This window comes from Puccinia triticina, chromosome 12A (assembly GCF_026914185.1).
Source record: "Puccinia triticina chromosome 12A, complete sequence".
Lineage (NCBI taxonomy): Eukaryota > Fungi > Basidiomycota > Pucciniomycetes > Pucciniales > Pucciniaceae > Puccinia > Puccinia triticina.
The window spans coordinates 3,890,201-3,909,725 of record NC_070569.1 but is presented as its reverse complement, the minus strand read 5'-3'; the positions used below and the strand labels follow the sequence as shown (position 1 = coordinate 3,909,725).

Sequence of the window (19,525 nt, the reverse complement as noted above, 5' to 3'; positions counted from 1 at the left end):
AATCAAGATGTATATTTTTGGACAATGGATGCATAATAGCTATATTGGTATGCTTGATTTACCACCAGGGAAGCTTGGGGGCACTCCCCAGGGAGTGCCTTACCTTGAATTGTTTTCATAAATCAGTGCAATGTCTACCACATCATATGTATAATCAAAAATGAAATGATATCCAACTATATATGAGGTATGCATACCTCAGCTGGAACTCATCTGTAACTCAGTAGTAACTAAACTGGACCACAGAACACAAATTTTCTGTAACCAAAGTTTAAATAAAGTGTAAAGCACCATTCACATGTTGTTTGTACCAGAAGGTGACATCAATCTGAATGGTGTTGAAACCATTTCATCCCCCTTTACTGACCTCAAAAGAATATGATTGGTGTGTGATTTGTCACCCTATTGTACGCGCTTTGTAAGACTCAAAAAGTTTTGTGAGACCCTTTTGCTGAATTGCAAAAGGTATGGATGAGGTGCAAAACTCTGCCTTTCTGGATATCAGAAAACAAGACCACCAAGCTAAGCTTGGCAGTTTTATTCAGTGATAAGGATATGTTCAAAGATGAAGAGTATAGTTGGATTGTTTGGTGAAGAATTCTGAGTGTCTATGGAGCAGATGAGATGCCTGAATGGGCAGAAAATACTGATGACTTGGACGGGGCTTGAACCCAGGTCCTTGAGCAGAGGGTATATAAAGTGAAAAAAGAAGGTCAAGGTTTGGAAGCTATGCTTCAACCAGGATTGGAACCCAGTACTGAGAGGCTTGTGAAAGGCTTGTGAAACCAACTATGAGTGTGAATTGCAAGTAACCGTGATATGTATGTGTAATAAGTAACTGTGACAGGTGGGTAGATGGATGTGGGAGCCAGATGGCATGAGGATCTGAGGGGGATTGTCCCCTGATGGGATGAGGAAGGAAACAACTGGCCGGCAGAGGCCTCCTTTTATAGTAAACTAAGAGGGGGTCTAACTTCTAGGGGGTTACATGAGTATCATACACATGCAATGTGAAAACAGCGGCCAACTTGTGGTTGAGTATAATAAAAGAAACAAAGTAATTCAATATGAAATATTCAATATCCTATGCACAGTATCCTAAAGCTGCGTTGTGTGTGAAACCGGGTGTGAACTCCTATGTGAAATGTCCTGGACTGGTGTGTGAAAGGTGTTATTTGTGTATCTTCTGATCCAGTAGAGATATGAGGGTGGTTTCAGTGGGTGACTAAGGTTATTTTGGCCGTAGATTCCATTTGTTGATATCTTGAGGCGTTTAGAGAGTACAAATAAAAATTTGAATTTTTCACCTGCAAACACAGGAATAACGGCTACAGCGTACAATAGGGTGACAAATCATATTCCATCAGGGCAGTTACAGCTAAATTTTTCTTAAATTTTACTCTCATTTACTTGGCAGAAATCACCCTCTGGTATGAAAAGTGTGTGATTTGTCACCCAATATTTGTATGCGCGCACAATAGGGTGACAAATCACACACTTTCCAAACCAGAGGTGAATTTTTGGCAAGTAAATCAGGGTGACACGGTTTGGAAACAATTCATCTGGACATGTCCCTCTGGTCTGGAAGGTGTGTGATTTGTCACTCTATTGTGCTAGGGTGACAAATCAAATAATTTTCAGACCAGAGGGACATGTCCAGCTGAATTGTTTCCAAACCGTGTCACCCTGATTTAATTGGCAAAAATTCTCCTCTGGTCTGAAAAGGGTGTGATTTTTCACCCTATTGTACGCGCGTACAATAGGGTGACAAAGTGGACACTTTTCATACCAGATGGGGATTTCTGCCAAGTAAATGAGGGTAAAATTTAAGAAAAAACTAGCTGTAACTGCCCTGATGGACTATGATTTGTCACCCTATTGTACGCGCGTACAATAGGGTGACAAATCACACACCAATCACACATTTTTCAGAACAGAGGGGCATTTGCAGCCAAGAGATTTATGAACTGTGTCACTCTTTTGTACCCAGCTGAAATACAGTTCTCCTGCTCTTGTGAGAATACTAAACCTTTTTACACTTCTGATATTTTCTTTATCCAAATCTAGGCAGTTGTGATTCAGGTGTGATATGTATTTGATGAAGGGAGTTCACCCCAATGTAAAAAAAATAGGATATGCAAGAGCTACCTGATTTTGAAATGTAGAACTTAAGTTAGGATTGACATGAACTTGACTTCAAGATGAATTCAACAGAGTTGAATGATATTACACATTCAATGGTTACATATCACTCCAAATTAGATTGGTCTATAGTTCTTGCTCAGTAATTGAACAATTCACCATCAAATTGTAAGGACTTCTGCCCCAGTTCAGACAAAAACTAAGCCCAAATTCAGCTGTGCCCTGGTGTACAGGAGTTGGAAAGAAACTTCAAGCTCAGCAGGGATTTTGCAAGGATTTCCAGAAACCATCTGGAGGGATAAAAAGCTGATTATTGGATGGCTGCCAGCGCGATAAGTTGGCCTACAAGACCACACTACTCATTTCCTTTTTGGGCAAAAATGTATGTGGGATAGTGGATCAAAGGAAAAATGGGACTTGGTCAGGCCCAAAGCCCATCAGCTCTCACACCAGCATTGGTGGTGTGGGGGCAAGCCTCTCTGAGAGACAGAGACCCTGCTGGGCTCTCCTCCAGAGAGGTTTGGTTAAGCTTGCACATCTCTCCCTGGCTAAAAAGCTGCCCGCGCCAGAGCAGGGACGGTGGCTTAGTTAAGTTTGCCTCTGTACAGTTGAGATGATCATGTGATCTGGCTTGCTGCCCCAGCCTACTTGCACGTGTGGAAGTGCTGATGGACTGTTATTGCAGCATCACAGGGTGATTGGTGGCCCTGGAAGATGCTTGAGTTTGGGGGTTTGACACTGACTGGCTCCAGAATTGTCTTTGATGATCTCAGTGTGTAGAAATGCATTCTGAGGATGCTGTAGGTTTTCATCAACCTTGTAATGCACCTCTTCAGATTCACAGGATTGCCAGGACAAAGGGTGAATTAGCTCCATTCTGAGGTCTTGTACCCTACCCAAACCAACAAGATCAACCTATTGAAGGCCTCTAGAGACTTAATGACAAGATAATAAGGCAGCATCTGTTCCAGGCTTGCTGGCCGTGCCAGCGGCAATGGAGCTGAGCTAGTTTAGATTTATATCCTCTGCAAAAACTCGGACAAGTCGATGGGCCGGGTGGGTTTTTGGTTGGGATGCCAAGCAAGTGGTCAATTCTTGATACCCTTGGAGAGATCTGGACAAGAACAGTGGGATGTGCCGAGTTGAAATTGGCGGCAGAGAGGAATTGGTCGCAGGCGCGGATGGCATTGCAGATGTGGTGGTCGCAAGTGTCTTTAGATTGAAGGCCACAAAGGCCGGTTGTATCAGGCAAGGCAAATTGACACAGAGGGAGTTGGCAAGAATCCCAAAGCGCTCAATTCCCTGCCGGGTTGGCTCCTTGTGGATTTCTGTGGCACTAGCTTGGGTTGATAGGCTTCAGGGGTAGTGAGAGTGGCGTACATAAAAGCAAGGAATTGCTGTATGTAACTATGCAGCCATAGCCCGGCAATGTTCATGATTGTGGCTTTCTGGCCAGGCCATCCTTGGCCAAGGCAATGATGAAGTGCTCTGAAATCATGACCTCTTGATATATAGGGGGGCATCTCCTGCACATAGGTTTACGCCCCAGGTGATCCTTCCTGCTCTTGCATTTGCAGAGCACTGGTGGTGATCCTCCCCCTCCCCTATTACACTTGCAATTGGCTGAGGGGTTTCCATCCCCAACTTTTGCCCCACGTACTTGTTCCAGGCTGAGCGGTTTAAAACTGGTCTCTTTTCACCTGTGGCATACCACAGGCTGGGAGTTTGTTAAATCCTTTATTTTTTTTTGGTACATAAATATATAATTAGTCAAGTATGATTTGTATTTTGTTTGTTTTAATTTACACCATGGGAGTTTGCTTGGCACTTGTGTGCAAGTGCCATTGCAGAATATTGTTTAAGAACCCTGTTAGATATATCCTGGAACTTGAGCCTCAATTTATGCTGAATTCATGATGAATTTATGTTTAACTTATGCTCAATTGAGCTGAAGGCACTTTGGAAAGGAGTTGAATTCAATTGAAAACCAGCTCCAACTTGACTCTAGTCAACGGTGGGCCGCTACGCTACATTTAGTCCGTAGTTCAGCGCAGCGTAGCGGATCTAAACTACAAATGACAGGGTTTTCCGTTAGCGGGCAGTGATTGCCCGCTACCGCTAACAGGCACCCCTTGAAACTACAGGGCCTCTATCGCCGCTATCAGCGCTAGCAGTGCTATTCAACCGCTAAAAAAGCTGATAGCGCTGTTAGCGCCCGCTAGCGTAGCGTAGCGGCCCGTAGCGGGCGCTACAACTAACGGCAATGTGTCAGGAACTACGCAACGCTAAACTAGCGGATAGCGCACGCTACGGATAGTTTAGCGTAGCGGCCCACCGTTGCTCTAGTTATTACTGGAACTATTTTAGAACACATTTTCAACTAGCTTGCAAAGCAATATCAAATACTTGGCAGAAACAAGGTATTCACCACGGGAATCATATATTTCTAGAGCTGGCGCCTATCATCTGTTGGCAGGTACTTGGCACCCGCGGGTGGGTACCTGTGGAAGTGTGCAGGTATCTGCAGGTGGGTACCTGTGGAAGTGTGCAGGTATCCGCTGGGTGCGGGTGCGGGTGTCCAGTCTGGGTCCAAATTCAGGCAGGTAGCTGTGCACAAATCGCCATTCTGCACAGCTCTGCTTGCCCCTAGTGCCCATCAGCGGGTGATAGGTACCTGTGGAAGTACGCAGGTAAACTAACAGCTAGCAGGTGCAGGTGTCCATTCTGGGTCAAAGTCAGGAAGGTACCTGCACCCGCTGTGGGTACCCGGGTTCAAAGTGCCAGCTCTATATATTTCATTCTATCATGTGTTTATCATAAATCCCAAAAAGCTTGAGATATGTTAGTGGTACACAAAAAGATACATGTGTAACTTTGTGTGACACATTATTTAGTTGCTGAATTGTTTCACAAAATATTTGAAGTTCTGGGAAAAGTCCAGCGGAAAAACCTCATATTAATCAGGAGTTGTGTATGACTTCAGAAAATATCCCCAAAATCATTTGTGTAAATATGGCTGAACATTATAAACAATTTTTGAAGGGTCCACCTAAGCCTGTGAATGAATTCAGAAAATCTCCTCAACAGGATTTCTGTACTGATGGATGAAAATCAGATACCATTATTAAAGGATTCAGCTAATTCGCCCCTGGGATCGTGGGGCACTCATCTTGGCATGATATGGCTGGGTGATGGTCCACGTGTCACACAAACGCGCGCGCGTACGTTTGTGTGACACAATGTGTCACAGAAACCCGCACAGGTTACATGGTTTTGTGACAGTTGGCCCCACAGCGCCAAAGTCAAACCGTAGTACCAGAGCAAAATCAGACCTCCCACTAGAGCTGAAACTTCACACCCGGGTACCCTCGGCGGGTGTGGGTACCTGCAATAGTGGGCCGCTACGCTGAACTACGCTATTTTAGCCCTAACGTTTAGCGTAGCGGCAAAAAGTGCTGGCCTTTTTTGAATAGCGTTAGCGCGCTGTTAGCGCCGCTACGCTGCGCTAACTTTCAGTGGCGCTAACAGCACGCCAATTTTTGTTCAGAGTTAGCGCTACGCTGCGCTATGTTGTGCTAAGGCGCTTTTAGTGGAAAAAAGGCCTTTTTTGCCTCAAAAAGCGCTGTAGCGCAGCGTAGCGAACGTTCTTTTGCGCCCTGCGTGCTTAGCGTTAGCGCCATTGCGCGAATTGGCGCTAACGCTACGCTAAAAGCTAAAATAGCTTTGCACCCTGTGCGCGTAGCGTTAGCGCAGATGCGCGCAATTGCGCTAACACTACGCTAAAAAATAGCGCATTTGCGCTGCGCTACGCTACGCTAACAGCTATGGTAGCGTAGCTGACCCACTGTTGGTACCTGCCTGAATTTTGACCCAGAATGGACACCCACACCCGTACCCGGCACCTGCTGGCAGTTACCTGTGTAATTCCATGGGTACCCGCCCACAGGTACCTAGTACCCACCAATGGGCACTATGGGCAAGCAGAGCTGTGCAAAATGGTGATTTGTGCGCGGGTACCTGCCTGAATTTGGACCCAGACTGGACACCCGCACCCGCACCCGGCGGATACCTGCGTACTCCCACAGTATCACTACACTCCATCAAAATTTTTGACCATGTGTAACAGAAACAACTTAAGAAGAACTGGCAGCTTTTTGGTGTGTGCCCTGAAAATAAATACAAAAACCGTTTCAGAGAAACCTACTGGGTATGGGTTTCCAAAGAGGTCAAAAATCATGATAATTGAAATATGAGGAACTTTTGTCAAGCTTGAGGATCAAGTAAACCTTATCATCAAATTGTCCTGGCTTTTAGCATAGGTATGGCATACATTTTACACAGACATTGCACAACACATTTGGTATGATTACAGTTCTTATAAAGTTTGTGGCAGACATGAAATTGCCTTCCAACCAGCATCTAACTGAGATCCAACCAAATCTATGACTGAGTTCAGAGATGGCACTTGCACACAAGTGCCAAGGAAACTCCCATGGTATTAGCTTGTTTTTTTTTTTTTTTGTGATTGCTTGTATATAGGGGAAACCCTTCATTTATTTTTGGTGAAACTGTGGTTTTAATAAACTTAGATAAAATTATGCAAACCAACTTTGAACACCATAACTGTACATGACATGGAGGACCTGCAATTTGACAGGTCTCCTTTCCATGCGGACGGAACATAAACAATCAGCTTATTTGTATTGTTTATTTTGGATGAGAAAAAGCATTTTCATAAAACAAGAGTTGTTTCAAAAGTGAAAGTGTGACATAAGTTGCTAGGCAAAATGTGTGGTCTGGTTTAATTGGGGGGAAATGCCGGATGAAAATCTAAATTTCGTGGGAGAATGACTGAAGTCTGCGTGATATGAGTCGGAAGAGAGTTTGCTCATGAAACCGGAATTCATTACCAGTCAATCTGACAGAGTCGTTAAATATAGCAAAAAGGGAATGATTGTCCCTCAAGACCTGTGACATATGATACAAGACAGCCAGGGCTGTCACCCTCCTATAGGCCGAGAAAGAACCTAAATTTTTGCAGAGGTACTCGAGAGATTTAATACTTTCCACTAAGTTTGTGGACATTGCTTGGGTGATCTGGGAATCGTGTTCGAAAATTTTCGTAAAAATTTCTCTTTTGCCTGGGCAGTAAGAATGCGATGATGGACGGAAGGCAATGTCAATGAGTTCAGGTGCCAGTCAGTATTAAAGAGCACTAATTCTACAAACCTATATCTCCAAATCCCTTCTCCGGTTTAAGGATTGCTAATTTGGGAAAGAGTGGGTAGGTGGAAAAAGTGCCATGAGTGTGATGATATACCATGACAGGGTATCTAATGGCGAAACAAACCATGTTCCCATCCGAGATAAGATGCTGGATGAAATTTGCTGTCATCGCGGATTTTTTGCGCATTCAAAATCACTGCATCGATATGACGGAGAAGGTCCTCATGAAGCAGGTCCTGATGAAGCTTTTCAAGTTCTTCAAACCTTGACTTAAGGTCGAAGAGGCCGTACAACAAATATGCAACCATGCGTGGTGCTGTGGGATCGTCTAGTTTTCCAGCTACGTTCAGGGCACTAGAAAGAACTGCAAGCCAGTTCTTGATTTCCGCGTTCGTCGGTTGGGAGCTCTCCATAATGTCTTTGAACGTGAGGTCTATTAGGCGACCTTTATATTCAACTCGAACATCCTGCTTGTGCATATATTTGATGATCTGGTTGTATGGGTTGCCTGGTATTAATTTATGGTTGACCTCGACTGAACCAAGGGGAAATTATCAGCTTCAAGCATAATAGGCACTATATAGAATCGTATTCACTAGCTCTGACACGTGTGCTGGAAGGAGTCCACCCACATTTAGCATAAATCTCAGCGACTTTCAGAGAACATTATAAACCATACGAGTCAGCGGGAGAGAATGCGAGAAGAGAAGAGCAAATTGAGGAGAACAAGGTAGCGTAGAGGGTGCAAAAAGAATCTCAGCATTCGCTTTGTAATTACGCTGGCGGGTGCACATTTGAAGATGCGGATCAGTACTGACGCGTGTTCGTATCTGCATCATCTGGAGTTTGTAATACTAGACAGAGAAATATCACGGGAAACCATACAACTCAGCAAGCTTCTTGGCAATCCGTGGTGTCAAAAATGGTGAACAATCCCGAGGCCTACGTGGAGTAGTATTTCCTGGAGATCCGGATTGTGAAAGAGAAAAAAAATCCGTCAGTTCTTCTTTGGCAGGAAAATAAGGGGCTGTTCATGGGTTTTTTGCAATGCTAGAGTTATTCTGCGCACGGGGATGACCAGGAAGCGGGAATCTCGAGAGATATTCATCCATTCCATCAAATTTTGGGGGTGTGATCCAATGTTCCCGTTTCTCCGCTGGCGCGGCTGTAGAGGAAGCCGCTGCGTTTACGGATGCGCTAGCCATCTTCGACAAGGGCCGTTCCCTACCAATATTGTGAATTACTCCTTGTGTGGTATCAACCAGTTGACAGAGGAAGTATGCAAGACATCGGGCGGTAGATACGCTGAATAGCATCTTGTGCTGCTGAAGGGGGGGGGGGGGGAAGTGTGATGATGGGGTCCGATGGCTGATGTTGGGAATGGGGGAAGGGCCTTAAATGTTGAAGCAAGCAAGTCGCCCAAGTGGTGGTGTTTTTTTCCACTTGTGTACAGTACGACTTGAACTTCCATGAGTTCCAAAAGGAAGTGGGCCCCACTTGTTTCAAGCTAATACCACTTGCAAAACATAAACATGAAAATACATAGTGTCGACTCATAGGATTGAGGACTTGACTTGTGATTGCAGACTTGCCTTGTTTATGTCGTGCCCACTGCGCACCAGTTCCCTCAAGTTCTTCACGGTGGCACGATTAATCTACCGGAGCATGCTCGCGCCCGGCAAGCAGGATAGGGTTGAAAGCCAATGGAACCAACCTGGGAACTATGCTAAGCCTCTGCACCCACCAGGCGAAGCCAATCAGAATTTTCAAGACGGTGTCCCTTCTTCGAGGCCATCCTCTCCTGTCGTTTGAATGGCTCGAACGAGATACTGCAGATGTCCGGCACACATCCGTCGATAGCATTGGTTATTCTGATTGAACAGAGTAGACTTTGTACGATTCAGTAAGCGAAAAAGAGGCGAAGAGCTCAAATGAAGAAAAAAAAACATGTGAGGAGAGTTGATTAATATGCATGTACGTCAGGGTTCGAGGTCGAGGATTTTATCGAAATGGGCCTTGGATTGCTCGGCAGTCTGAGTCTGATTCTGGTTGTCGTTATTGAACGACAAGATCGATTGACGATCGAACTCGATCAGAAATGATTGAGTTTTGCGGATCGTCCCTGAGAGATGGATGACGTTGAAGATGACGGGAGTTTGGGGGTTGATCTGGTTGATGAAGAGGAGGCTTGCTCTGACCCTGTTTACTTGGTCTCGCTTGCATCTGAGGATGAGGGTGGAAGTGACTGGAGAATAATACTTGACTGTTTTCCATAAGAATCGCTGGTCAGCTCTCGGCCATTCTGGACAATCTGTCTGAGAGGAAAAGGACAGACGGTTCAGATCGGCCCCAGCTTCGCCTGCGCCCAAGTCTCCGAAGTTGATTTGGATCGATTGTCGGATCAAGTCGATCAAGCTCTTCTCGTTGACCACCTTCCCACTTCCCCCAGCCGGGCAGCCGCCTGTCGAACTCTCGCGAGGACCGTAGATCAGCTGGACGAGCAGGTATCGGTTCTGCCAGGAGAGTGCTCGGTTAGTTCTTGCGATGGTTGTATGCGTTGACCATGTATGTACGTGCCTTGAATCTGACCATCGCTTCCACCCGGCGCTGTGCCCGGACAAAGTTCTGGTCTATGTAGTTCGATGCAGCCCCTGTCGCTGCCGGCCACAGCAGGATGACTGCGAACCACCTCGGAAACAGGGCTAGACCAGCAGAGCACGACATGGCCACCACCACGCAGAACACGCCGCCACCCTCCACCACCAGATGGATCCTCCTCGGCCTGCTCTTCCTAACAACCGCCATCGGAACCTACCGATCATTCTCACTCTACTCTCAAGACAACCCAGACATCCCCATCCACCAACTCACCCGCATCCCGCCCGCCGCCCTCCTCTCAACCCACACCACCGACATCAAAGCAACCACCACCACCCTGCCCTACTTTGCTAACAAGAGCAACTTCCTCAACCAGAAGTTTGTCAAACTCGGCTGGGCTTGGACCACCTTCGTCGTCTGGTTCCACTCCATCGCCATCGCTTCCTGCTACTTCGGCACCCATCCCCACCAAGAACAGCAACCAAGAACAGCATCAACAGCAAGCTCGTCGGCAGCATCCACCCAAAAGAAAGCGCTGTCGGATCGCGCTCATCCCTCCTCCCATGTCCCAAGGATCTTGTCCTTGCATCTCATCGCCACCCTTTTCTGGATTCTGTTCACCCAATGGTGCTTCGGAAGCAGCCTCATCGAACGAGTCCTCATCCTCTCCGGCGCCAAATGCATCCCCAGTCTCAAATCACTCCACTCAACTTCTGCTGGATCATCTCCGGTCCAACAGCCTCTTGAACTCGAAAACTTGTATTGTCAACATCGCTGGGGAAGGAGACTCCCAGGTCTGGATAAGGTATACCCTACCCCCAACTAATCAATTCCTTCTTAAGAAGAAAAAAAAAAAAAAACTGAGCATGTCATCTCTGGCCATCCGCAGTTTGTTCTGTCAACTTATAAGCCTTATTGGTCTGAAGGAATCGACGTCTCAGGGCACGCCTTTCTGCTCACATTCTCGATCCTGCTCATCGTCACTACTCTGCGTCCCTCCCTGCAGCATCTTTTCGCCCAGAAGAAGCGACCGGAGTCGGAAGAGGAGCGGCTGCCCCGGAACTACCGACTGGCGATCTACGCCAACCTCGGCTTGTTGGCCGTGTGGTGGTGGATGCTCCTCATGACTAGCTTGTACTTCCACGGTCCCGTCGAGAAATTCGCCGGTCTGATCACCGCTTCCGGCGCTTGGATTCTCGTGGAAGGTGTCGTCGATCGTCTGCTTGGTTAATCACCCCCCCGCTCAACCTTCAACCTCTTCAAAGTTTAAAGTTTGTAGCATACCCTCATCCTTGTTTCTTTGAATTTATCTTATCGTAGTTCTCTTCACTCCTGTGTATTCCTCCCTGGATCTATACAATAGAAGTTCTAAAAATAACAACAAAGATTAGTTTTTAAATCTGTTGCAGGTCAATAAAATTATCTCCAGGGGCTTGGAAAAAAAGGTATTACATTAACCCTGGTGTGACTTGTACATCTGTGGTTTCATACCAGTCTAAAATTGGATACCAAGAAAATAAACATTAAAGGGAACTGCTCTGCTATGGCTTCATCCAAAAGGAGCTAAAATGTTTTTGTAATGCATACAAGTATTATCACCATTAATGGAAATTGAGTGCTTCTATCGAGTAACAAGAATGGATGGTCAAGTGGGGATCCTTGCAAGTATCAAATTCAAACCAAAGACTTTCAAGTCTATCCAAGCATTCACTTTTTGTCAAAATTTAAAACCACATGAACTTTGCATTGGTACTCTTTGCTCTAATTTGAGGCCAGGTATGCTGATAATCAGCCTCACAACTCCAACCCCAAGATAGAGTCTGATAGACTGACCCACACCTGCAATGGTTTTGATTACAGATGATTTCCCTGTTATCTAGATGTCTACTGTATCAATATTGCAACCGGAGGTAAGTAATTCTGGTGCTTTTATGTACTGAAAAAGCCACAGCCAAAGTATAGTAAGTTCAATCCAGAGCATGTTGTTTCTAGATTTTAGGCCCATTGCTTGCCGTCCAGGCAAAGTATTGGTTTGAGATTGCACAAGTGTCTTACTTAAATCCTGATGGACCGGAGATTCTTTTGCTGCTCAGTAACTCTGGGGTTGTATGTTGGACTGAGAGAACACGTCGGCAAGTGATTATTAGAAAAGAGTAATAAAGTTTTTCTGTGCCATGGGTTCGCTACGCTTGACAGGAAGCCTTCCACAGTGTATCCAAGCCACTGTTATGTCAAAAAGTGTGCCCAATTCTTCCTTCCTAATCTGCTACATCAGCCCCCTGAGTCCACCTGAGAAACAAATTGGAGTTCCAAGTGTCCTCCTTGGCCCTCAAAAACATCAAAATGGGGCGCCAAAACTTATAGCGCACACACTGTACATGGGGCTCTCACCAAAAATCAGAGATTACATGCCAGTCCCTCCCTGGCGGGAGGTCGCACTTCGCCGGCAGGCGAGGGACTTGTGCTCAGTTCGAGAACAATCAGACTTTGGCCCATGCTGTGAAAATTCTCAACGCAATTATAAATGCCTATTGGATAGTTAAATGTTTTTTGCGAAACAGATAACGTACGGGAGAAATGCAGAGTGAAAAGAGTCTTTTTCATTGGTAAAACAGGTGTGAACGTATCATTAACTTCAACGGTGAAAAGAGCTAATGTCCGAATAGGAGAAAGAGGTAAAGCGTCTGTTTGTCGCACGAAAAGTCGATTAAAGCGTCCATTGAGCCAGGATTCCGTACTTCCGTGTGCGGCACTCCTCAGAACCAGTTCAATCATGTCGGACCAAATATGAAACCTCGAAAAAAAGAACCTTTGACTGAACAGGAAGGATTGAACCTGTGACGAATAAACCATCCATGGAAAGGAATGCTATGCTGATCGGTGCTCCCGAATTAAAACGGTCGGGACCTAAAGCTTTTCATGGTTGAAGATCCTGCAGAATATGGTCGGCGGATTTTGAGACACTGAGAGCAAGCTACGCGATCCACCAAACACACAGAATAGGTGAGCACTCCTTCATTAATATTTAGTGTTACCGCGCCTGTTGCTGAAACTAAGAGGTAGCTCTCAATTGTCAATCCGCAAAGAAAAGCACATACTTGCAAACCCTGACGTGGCCCCCGTGCAAGAAAATCTGACTCCGGCACTCGTTACGCATGCTATTTTCGATACACGTGTTATGTTCGAATTTCGTTTTCAATTTTGATTGGCCCACTCAGCACAAAGAGACTCAATGTAGATTCAAAGAACAAAACTGACATTTAACGCGAGTCGTGATCATACTGAATTCAACATCGCAAATTTGATTTGTAGGCGGAGTTGAATTATCACCGTTGTAGTCCTTTGGTTGACATCCTTGAGCGTCTTTTTGTGATGGCCCAAGTGATGAGAAGTGCATTAATTCAGCTGGACCAGCCCAAAGACATCTATGGTCGAGGCGATGATGGCTTCCACTTACGGACAAAATCATTGTGACATCCGCCGATGCATTTGAACTCGGAGAACCCGCTGCAGGCTACGAGGCAAAATAATAATAATCAAAATTTCGTTATTCAAATGATAAGATTCCCGCAAACGTGCTGCTTTCCATCGTGATTAATCGAGAGTGACTTACTGGCGGAAGTAGTATTGGCGCCCGAGTAGAAAAGGCAATGTTCAACAGTGGGTGTGTCGATGTTTGCTGAATAAGTTGCAAGAGTGAGACAGAAAAGTAGAACGAGAAATATCGGATAAGATGAGTAAATCATAACGGGGTCTATGTATCAACTTTTCACAGAGGAAGAAGGGGAGGCAAAGTAAGTCAATGTGTTACACACCAAGGCTATGGACACAGAGTACTTAGCCTGTCCTCACAGGACCTCGTATGCGGAGTTCCAAATTTGTTGTGAAGTCTGAACTGCACTTGCAGTTCTATCTCCATCGCACGTCAGGAGCTCAGCGATGCACACATATGCTGTCAAGTGACAGAACGCGATGTATTTGATGATCAAGGTTAAAGGGCATCGCGTACCCGGACCGGATGAGCGTCCGCAGGTATCTTCATGGCAGATCAAAAGCTTTTTGTATCGAGCGCAAAAAACCGCTGGCTGTAGTTGGTCAGGCTGTGCACAAAGTCCCGCCTGAGGCTTCGCCGGAGGGACTGATGCCCTATCAGGAATTCTCGCGTGAGACTTTTGGATATTTGACCCGTGAATTCGGTATATAACACTCCTGCAGTCCACATCCGCTTGCGCGAATGTAGCCAAAGAAATTCGGAATTAAATTCATTGTAACTTTGACAACCAGATGGAAAAAAAGAACGACAAAAAAAAAGCAGAGAAAGTATGTAATAATCCAACACATCTTGATTAAGATAAATGATTAGCAGTGCATGTAACTAGGATACGTGATTAGCAGTGAAGACACAATTGTAAAATGCAATGATCAAACGGAGTGACAACAGAGACGAATGACACAGGGAGTAACCCAAACAATTACAAGTATGAAGGCCGAAGGACGGGCAGATCTTGTCCTAGATGGAAGGACAGTCGGATCGTCCTTGTCGAATCGCTCCTTGAACCGCGCCACCATATAACCAGCCCTGCCTTCCTACGACTCGCCCTACAATCGGTTCCATCTTACTTTCGCCTCGCCCTCCAATCGCTGCCGTGTAACCATTCCACCAACTCTCTCCCTGCACGCTGTAATGTATCATCCATTACCTGATTTGCTTCCTCGGAGCCAGCATATTGGCATTCTCGAGCATCCCCACGAGCTCGAAAAGACGTTCTTTAAATAGAATCATAGATAGCTCGTCCGAATTACCGATGAACGCTTTTGAGTGCGCCTTGGCTTTCAGCAGCCCATCGATCCGCTTCAGCGCCGCCCAGCCAACCTCTGCGAGCTCACAAACCAACACAGCCATCTCCGCACCATTGAGTCCAGAAGTGTCCGCAACGCCTGGGAACGAGGATGCCATTGTGTGACAGATTCCTGGGACACGTTCTTCAACCATTCGCAAAAGGGAGTAGCACACGAGCTGAAACTCATGCATCCGTGACGTCGAGGATCGTTTGGCCATCTCCTTGCGGTCCATTTTTTTCTTGAGGACTCGAAGGCAACGGTGGCGGACTTGAGTGAGTTCTTGATTCTGCCATCGCGGGTCAGCGGTTCGATGAGCAATACTGATGTGGCAATAGATGAGCTGGGTTGGTTGTCTGGGATTCTGCTAGGCTCGATGTATGGGGTTCTGGAAGCATCCGAGAGTAGTCCCGGGTGGGCGGTGGCAAACTCAGCACAAGGCATCCGGTCTACGCAGACTCTCTTGGGAAAGCCAGTGTTGCGGGGCGAGAACGCCTCGTCGTTGGATCGTTTGGGGGCGGCGGCTTTGGACAAGGTCGAGCTGCTAAGGACCTCTACCTCTGAGTCACTGTCGACGGAGATAGGAGGGTGGCGCTGTTGGGTAATCGGGGCCTTCTCCACAACCAGTAACTTGTACTCCCGCGCCAGGTAGTACATGTGTTTACACGCACTACCGTGGCGAGTGAAGTGGGGACAGTCGCAGCGAATCAGCCGCCCCTCGGCAACACCAGTTGGCTGCTCAAAACCGACCCGGTATACATGTAAAGACGGGGTCGAGAAACTACCAATTGTGAACTGCCAAATCATGTTAACTAGTTGATACGCAGATAAGGCCATAGAAAATAAATACTCACATGGTTTGCGAACCTGCACACCTTAGCTCCAATTAGCTCCAAGTAGCCTTTGGCAATAGCGTCTGCGCGGCGCTTCGCCTTCTGTTGAAATCGGTTAGTAGTTTACTTGACAAATCCGGTGTTCACCTGGCATGTTTTTCGACTGTATTTGGGCTCCACAACCTCACAGAATATCTGTATCACTTCGTCGATTCGAAGTCGTGTAGATGGCTTGAGGTATCGGGACTTGAGGACGTTATGCCATGCTTCGACATAATTATTGGTGTCGATACCTTGGTATGCGGTCTTTCCGGCAAAACAAAGATGTGAGTATGGAAAGTTGTTTCAGGTGGAGAGACTTGAGGTACTTACTGTTCGGTAAAACTTGGACCAATGCTGGATGTGCGTGTACCATTGCGAGTCGACATAATCTGCAAATGCCGGCCGTACTTGCCTCCACTTACTGAGGAAGATCATCATTCGGCTATCTTGATATGTGCTAGAATACAGTACTTGTTGGAAATCCTCCACAGCCTCAAGCGATTGCCTTCCCAAGTAGACCAGCGCTTTGGCCTTGACGGCCTTGATGACGTGGAAGACGCACCAGAAATGTAGCGGTGCTTGATCCATCAGGTACTCAAACGATAACGAGACTGCAGTCTTGATTGCCTGAGCGCAGTCACTCATGATAGAATGGGGGATCAGCCCAGAGGACCGATGCAGCCAGGTGAGAATCTGTTCAATTGGCTCGCTGACAGGTCAAATGGCAAGTCAGATACATATTCAGAGCGTACAAGTGATTGGCTGAGAAAGTGGCTTACATCGCAAGGGAGCCTGTAAAGGCCCAGCATACAGGAAGACCCATGCCCGTCACCGCGTTTCGGATCATTACTGTGTACAAGCTTGCCTTCCGACCTTGCAACAGGAAGCAATTGTTGACAGTGTTGTGTGTTGCGTCAACCAAGAGCATTGTCGTACCGTGCGCCAGCATCATCTTCCGTTGCCAGGGTGATTGGATGCAAAACAAGAACGCCTCCGAATCGGCAATAACCGGAGCAAAGGTATGCCACCCGAGACTTTTCAGGTGAACTTCCCAGAGGGACAGTGATTTGAAAACATCATGATCCTTCCGAGCATCGTTAGGCCTACGTGTTTTGATCAGGTGGCGGACAAGGTCAGCGGTGACACCATTGGCCTCTGGGACAGCCGCACCGGTCTCGCAGAGCTAGTTTTTTGGGTCAGGTACCACTGATCAGGATGGGCATATACCTTGCATAATGATGACAATAGGCACTTACATCATCCAGGTCTTGCGACAAAAGTAAGTCTTGAATCTTATCCCACCCAAGTCCTGAGTCGACTCGGTCGCAAGCCCAGTCGTAGACAGCCTTTGAGATCCGAGTGTGCTTCATATTGTCAGCGGTGTTGAGCTGATGAGAGTGCCTCCAGAACCACTCAACCCGTAGCGTATCAGTGGCAAGGTGCAGCGAGATGTTGAACTTTGCCTCGCAGCCGCATTTCCGTCCGGATTTGGCTTTGCGAGAATTGAGTGGAGCTACGTGGTGACCTTTTCGGGGGCAAATATAGAAAAGTTTCCACTTATACGTCGGGGGTCGACCTGCGTTTGACTTCTTTTCTCCTGGGACTTTTGGGGGTATGCAATTCTCCAATGTCCATCGGACAGTGGCCTGCATGGCAACAGCAAAGGCAAAAGCGTCCACCATGGTGCGGCCGGGTATTGTAAAGCAGTACGGATGTGTATCAAATGCCGGGGGGGCACCGCCGAGCCATCGGACCATTCGAAGGGTGCAGGGTGGCAATTTGATGCCATGGGGGACAAGAACTTCTTGTGTAGTTGGCTCGGGGACAACATCTTCAATGTCGGGGATCATGGGATAGGCATTGTCCAACGGTTTTGTGGACCTGGGGACCATTGTCTGGCTTTGTATGTTGGATTGTCTCATCAATGAGTTTGTGATCTGACTCATGCACAGGCTGATAAAAGTTTGGGGATCAGATGAATTTGAGAGAGAAGCAAAGAGTTAGTGGTGTTACTAAGCACGCGGACTGGTAAAATTTGGGGATGGGATGGGGGTTGGGCTTACTGGTCTTATTGGGTGGGCGGACCGGGATCTTGTGGATGAGGTTGAATGGATTAAGATGAGCAGGCTTGTTAAGTCGCAGTCTCGAGTAAGTTGAGAATAGAGAGGCCAGGCGGCAGAGGGGGGGTTCAATGAAGATATGTAGAAGGTTGGAAGTGGGTGCAGTCGATGCTGTGACCAAATCACTAGGTGTTTATCTCGAGGTAAGTTTTGGCCTGCAAGGGTTGAAGGGAAAACTGTGATTGGTGCAAATTCAACAAGATTTGGTGAATGTTGATGACCTGATGCAAAGATAACAAAACTAAATATGTGATGCTTCGAGCTTGAAATGCAATTTGTTGTTTATAAGTGAGGCCAAATATGAATACCAAGAATTAGGAAAAAATTAGGATGGCACCGGGCCAAGAGCAATGTGAGTATCTGGTGGGGGAAGGATCCGTTGAGGATGCCGTCCCTTATATGGGGCTCTCACTTTTGTGGCCCTCCATGGGGAGACTTGACTTCACACTTTACAAGCTTGGCAGCGCGGGCGGATATGCGCGGCTGGGTGATGTGGTTGTGATGCTCATCGTAACACCTCCAAACAGGAGATCCCCTTTAATTAAGCTTTGCGGTTTAGTATGTAAAACTTGTTTTTTTCTTAGTTCCGGTAGCTATAGGGGTGCTCCGATTTGGGAATTACTTTGGGTTTATTCGCGGCACCTCCACATCCCCTGATCTTTTTTTTTAACTGTATTAATTTTGCCTTTAGGATTGCGCTATGAATAATGGTTTCTACTACAATTTTTTTAGGTTGTAATACTTTGTTCAGCACCTATTTATGGAGAGTCTTGGATAAACGACTCCCAAACTTTGGGAAAACGACTGCCATTTCCGGATTTGTGTCGCCGGGACCAAATCTCAACCAAGTCCGGACGGCGACCTAGCGCCTTTCTTGGGCTATGGCTCCTTTTGGGAGTCGTCTTCCTAACCATTTATTTTGGGAGTTGCTGCTACTAATTTTTGACATATTTTTTTGGATGTACTTTGTGCACTGCAAAAAACTCGTCACGCATGTTGTAGCTCATTACATAACCAAGGATTACGTCTCACTACAGTCACGTCATGAGTAACACTCACAACATATCTCGACGAGTCATCTAGGTTTCTCACATTCTTCTTTGTCATCTGTCACGTTGTCTCTTACATAATGTGTCCTATAAATACCTTGTATTTCCAGCACATTATGGTTTCTCCTTTTTTCTCATGCAATCTACGATTTCTGTCTCTCCATTTACATATTCGAGCCTCTTGAGGTTATGAGCCTTTTTTGCTAGTTATAAGGTTTGGATTCACAGTTTTTTTGTCTTGTGTTTGTTCTCCGGGTGTATCTCCCCATGCCTGTGTGGCTGTTCCGTATCTTTCCAGGTAAATCTTTCCGTGCCTGTGTGGCTGTTCCGTGTCTTTCCGGGTGAATCTCCCCGTGCCTGTGTGGCTTTTGCGTGCCTGTGTGGCTATTTTACCTACTTCTCTTGAATATCTCTTCTACCCCATTGGATTCTCCCACCACTTACAAACTCTTAGTCTTATTACAGCATTCTGGTCCAGGCGTTATAAATTAGCCTTTGCTTTTGTTTTCTCACTCTCTTCATCCACTTCCAATAAATTTTTTAACACACCGCCTTTTGCAACCATCCCATTTACCTTTTATTAGAACTATAGATTTTGATTGCCAAAGAAAGAACCAGAACAGTCAATAGTAATTATATATATAATTTAAGAGAGCCAGACAAGGATTTAAAAAAG

The 19,525-nt window shown here is 46.3% G+C and overlaps 4 protein-coding genes across 4 annotated transcripts; 1 reads left to right on the top strand and 3 right to left on the bottom strand.

Annotated features, from left to right (window-relative positions):
• Positions 1–7,363: 7,363 nt before the first annotated feature.
• Positions 7,364–8,573, bottom strand: PtA15_12A359 (uncharacterized protein; the record flags this gene model as incomplete). The annotated part of the gene is made up of 6 exons (XM_053161959.1): positions 7,364–7,407; positions 7,493–7,903; positions 8,001–8,021; positions 8,187–8,222; positions 8,315–8,329; positions 8,438–8,573. 6 exons carry the CDS (start codon positions 8,571–8,573, stop codon positions 7,364–7,366), a joined length of 663 nt encoding a protein of 220 aa, XP_053025925.1.
• Positions 8,574–9,347: 774 nt separating this feature from the next.
• Positions 9,348–9,960, bottom strand: PtA15_12A358 (uncharacterized protein; the record flags this gene model as incomplete). Its single annotated transcript, XM_053161958.1, has 3 exons — positions 9,348–9,631; positions 9,704–9,881; positions 9,958–9,960. 3 exons carry the CDS (start codon positions 9,958–9,960, stop codon positions 9,348–9,350), a joined length of 465 nt encoding a protein of 154 aa, XP_053025924.1.
• An 82-nt stretch (positions 9,961–10,042) lies between these two features.
• Positions 10,043–11,357, top strand: PtA15_12A357 (uncharacterized protein; the record flags this gene model as incomplete). Its single annotated transcript, XM_053161957.1, has 3 exons — positions 10,043–10,771; positions 10,856–11,192; positions 11,287–11,357. 3 exons carry the CDS (start codon positions 10,043–10,045, stop codon positions 11,355–11,357), a joined length of 1,137 nt encoding a protein of 378 aa, XP_053025923.1.
• A 3,305-nt stretch (positions 11,358–14,662) lies between these two features.
• Positions 14,663–14,923, bottom strand: PtA15_12A356 (uncharacterized protein; the record flags this gene model as incomplete). Its single annotated transcript, XM_053161956.1, has 1 exon — positions 14,663–14,923. The coding sequence occupies one exon, from the start codon at positions 14,921–14,923 to the stop codon at positions 14,663–14,665; it is 261 nt and encodes an 86-aa protein (XP_053025922.1).
• Between the last annotated feature and the right edge of the window lie 4,602 nt (positions 14,924–19,525).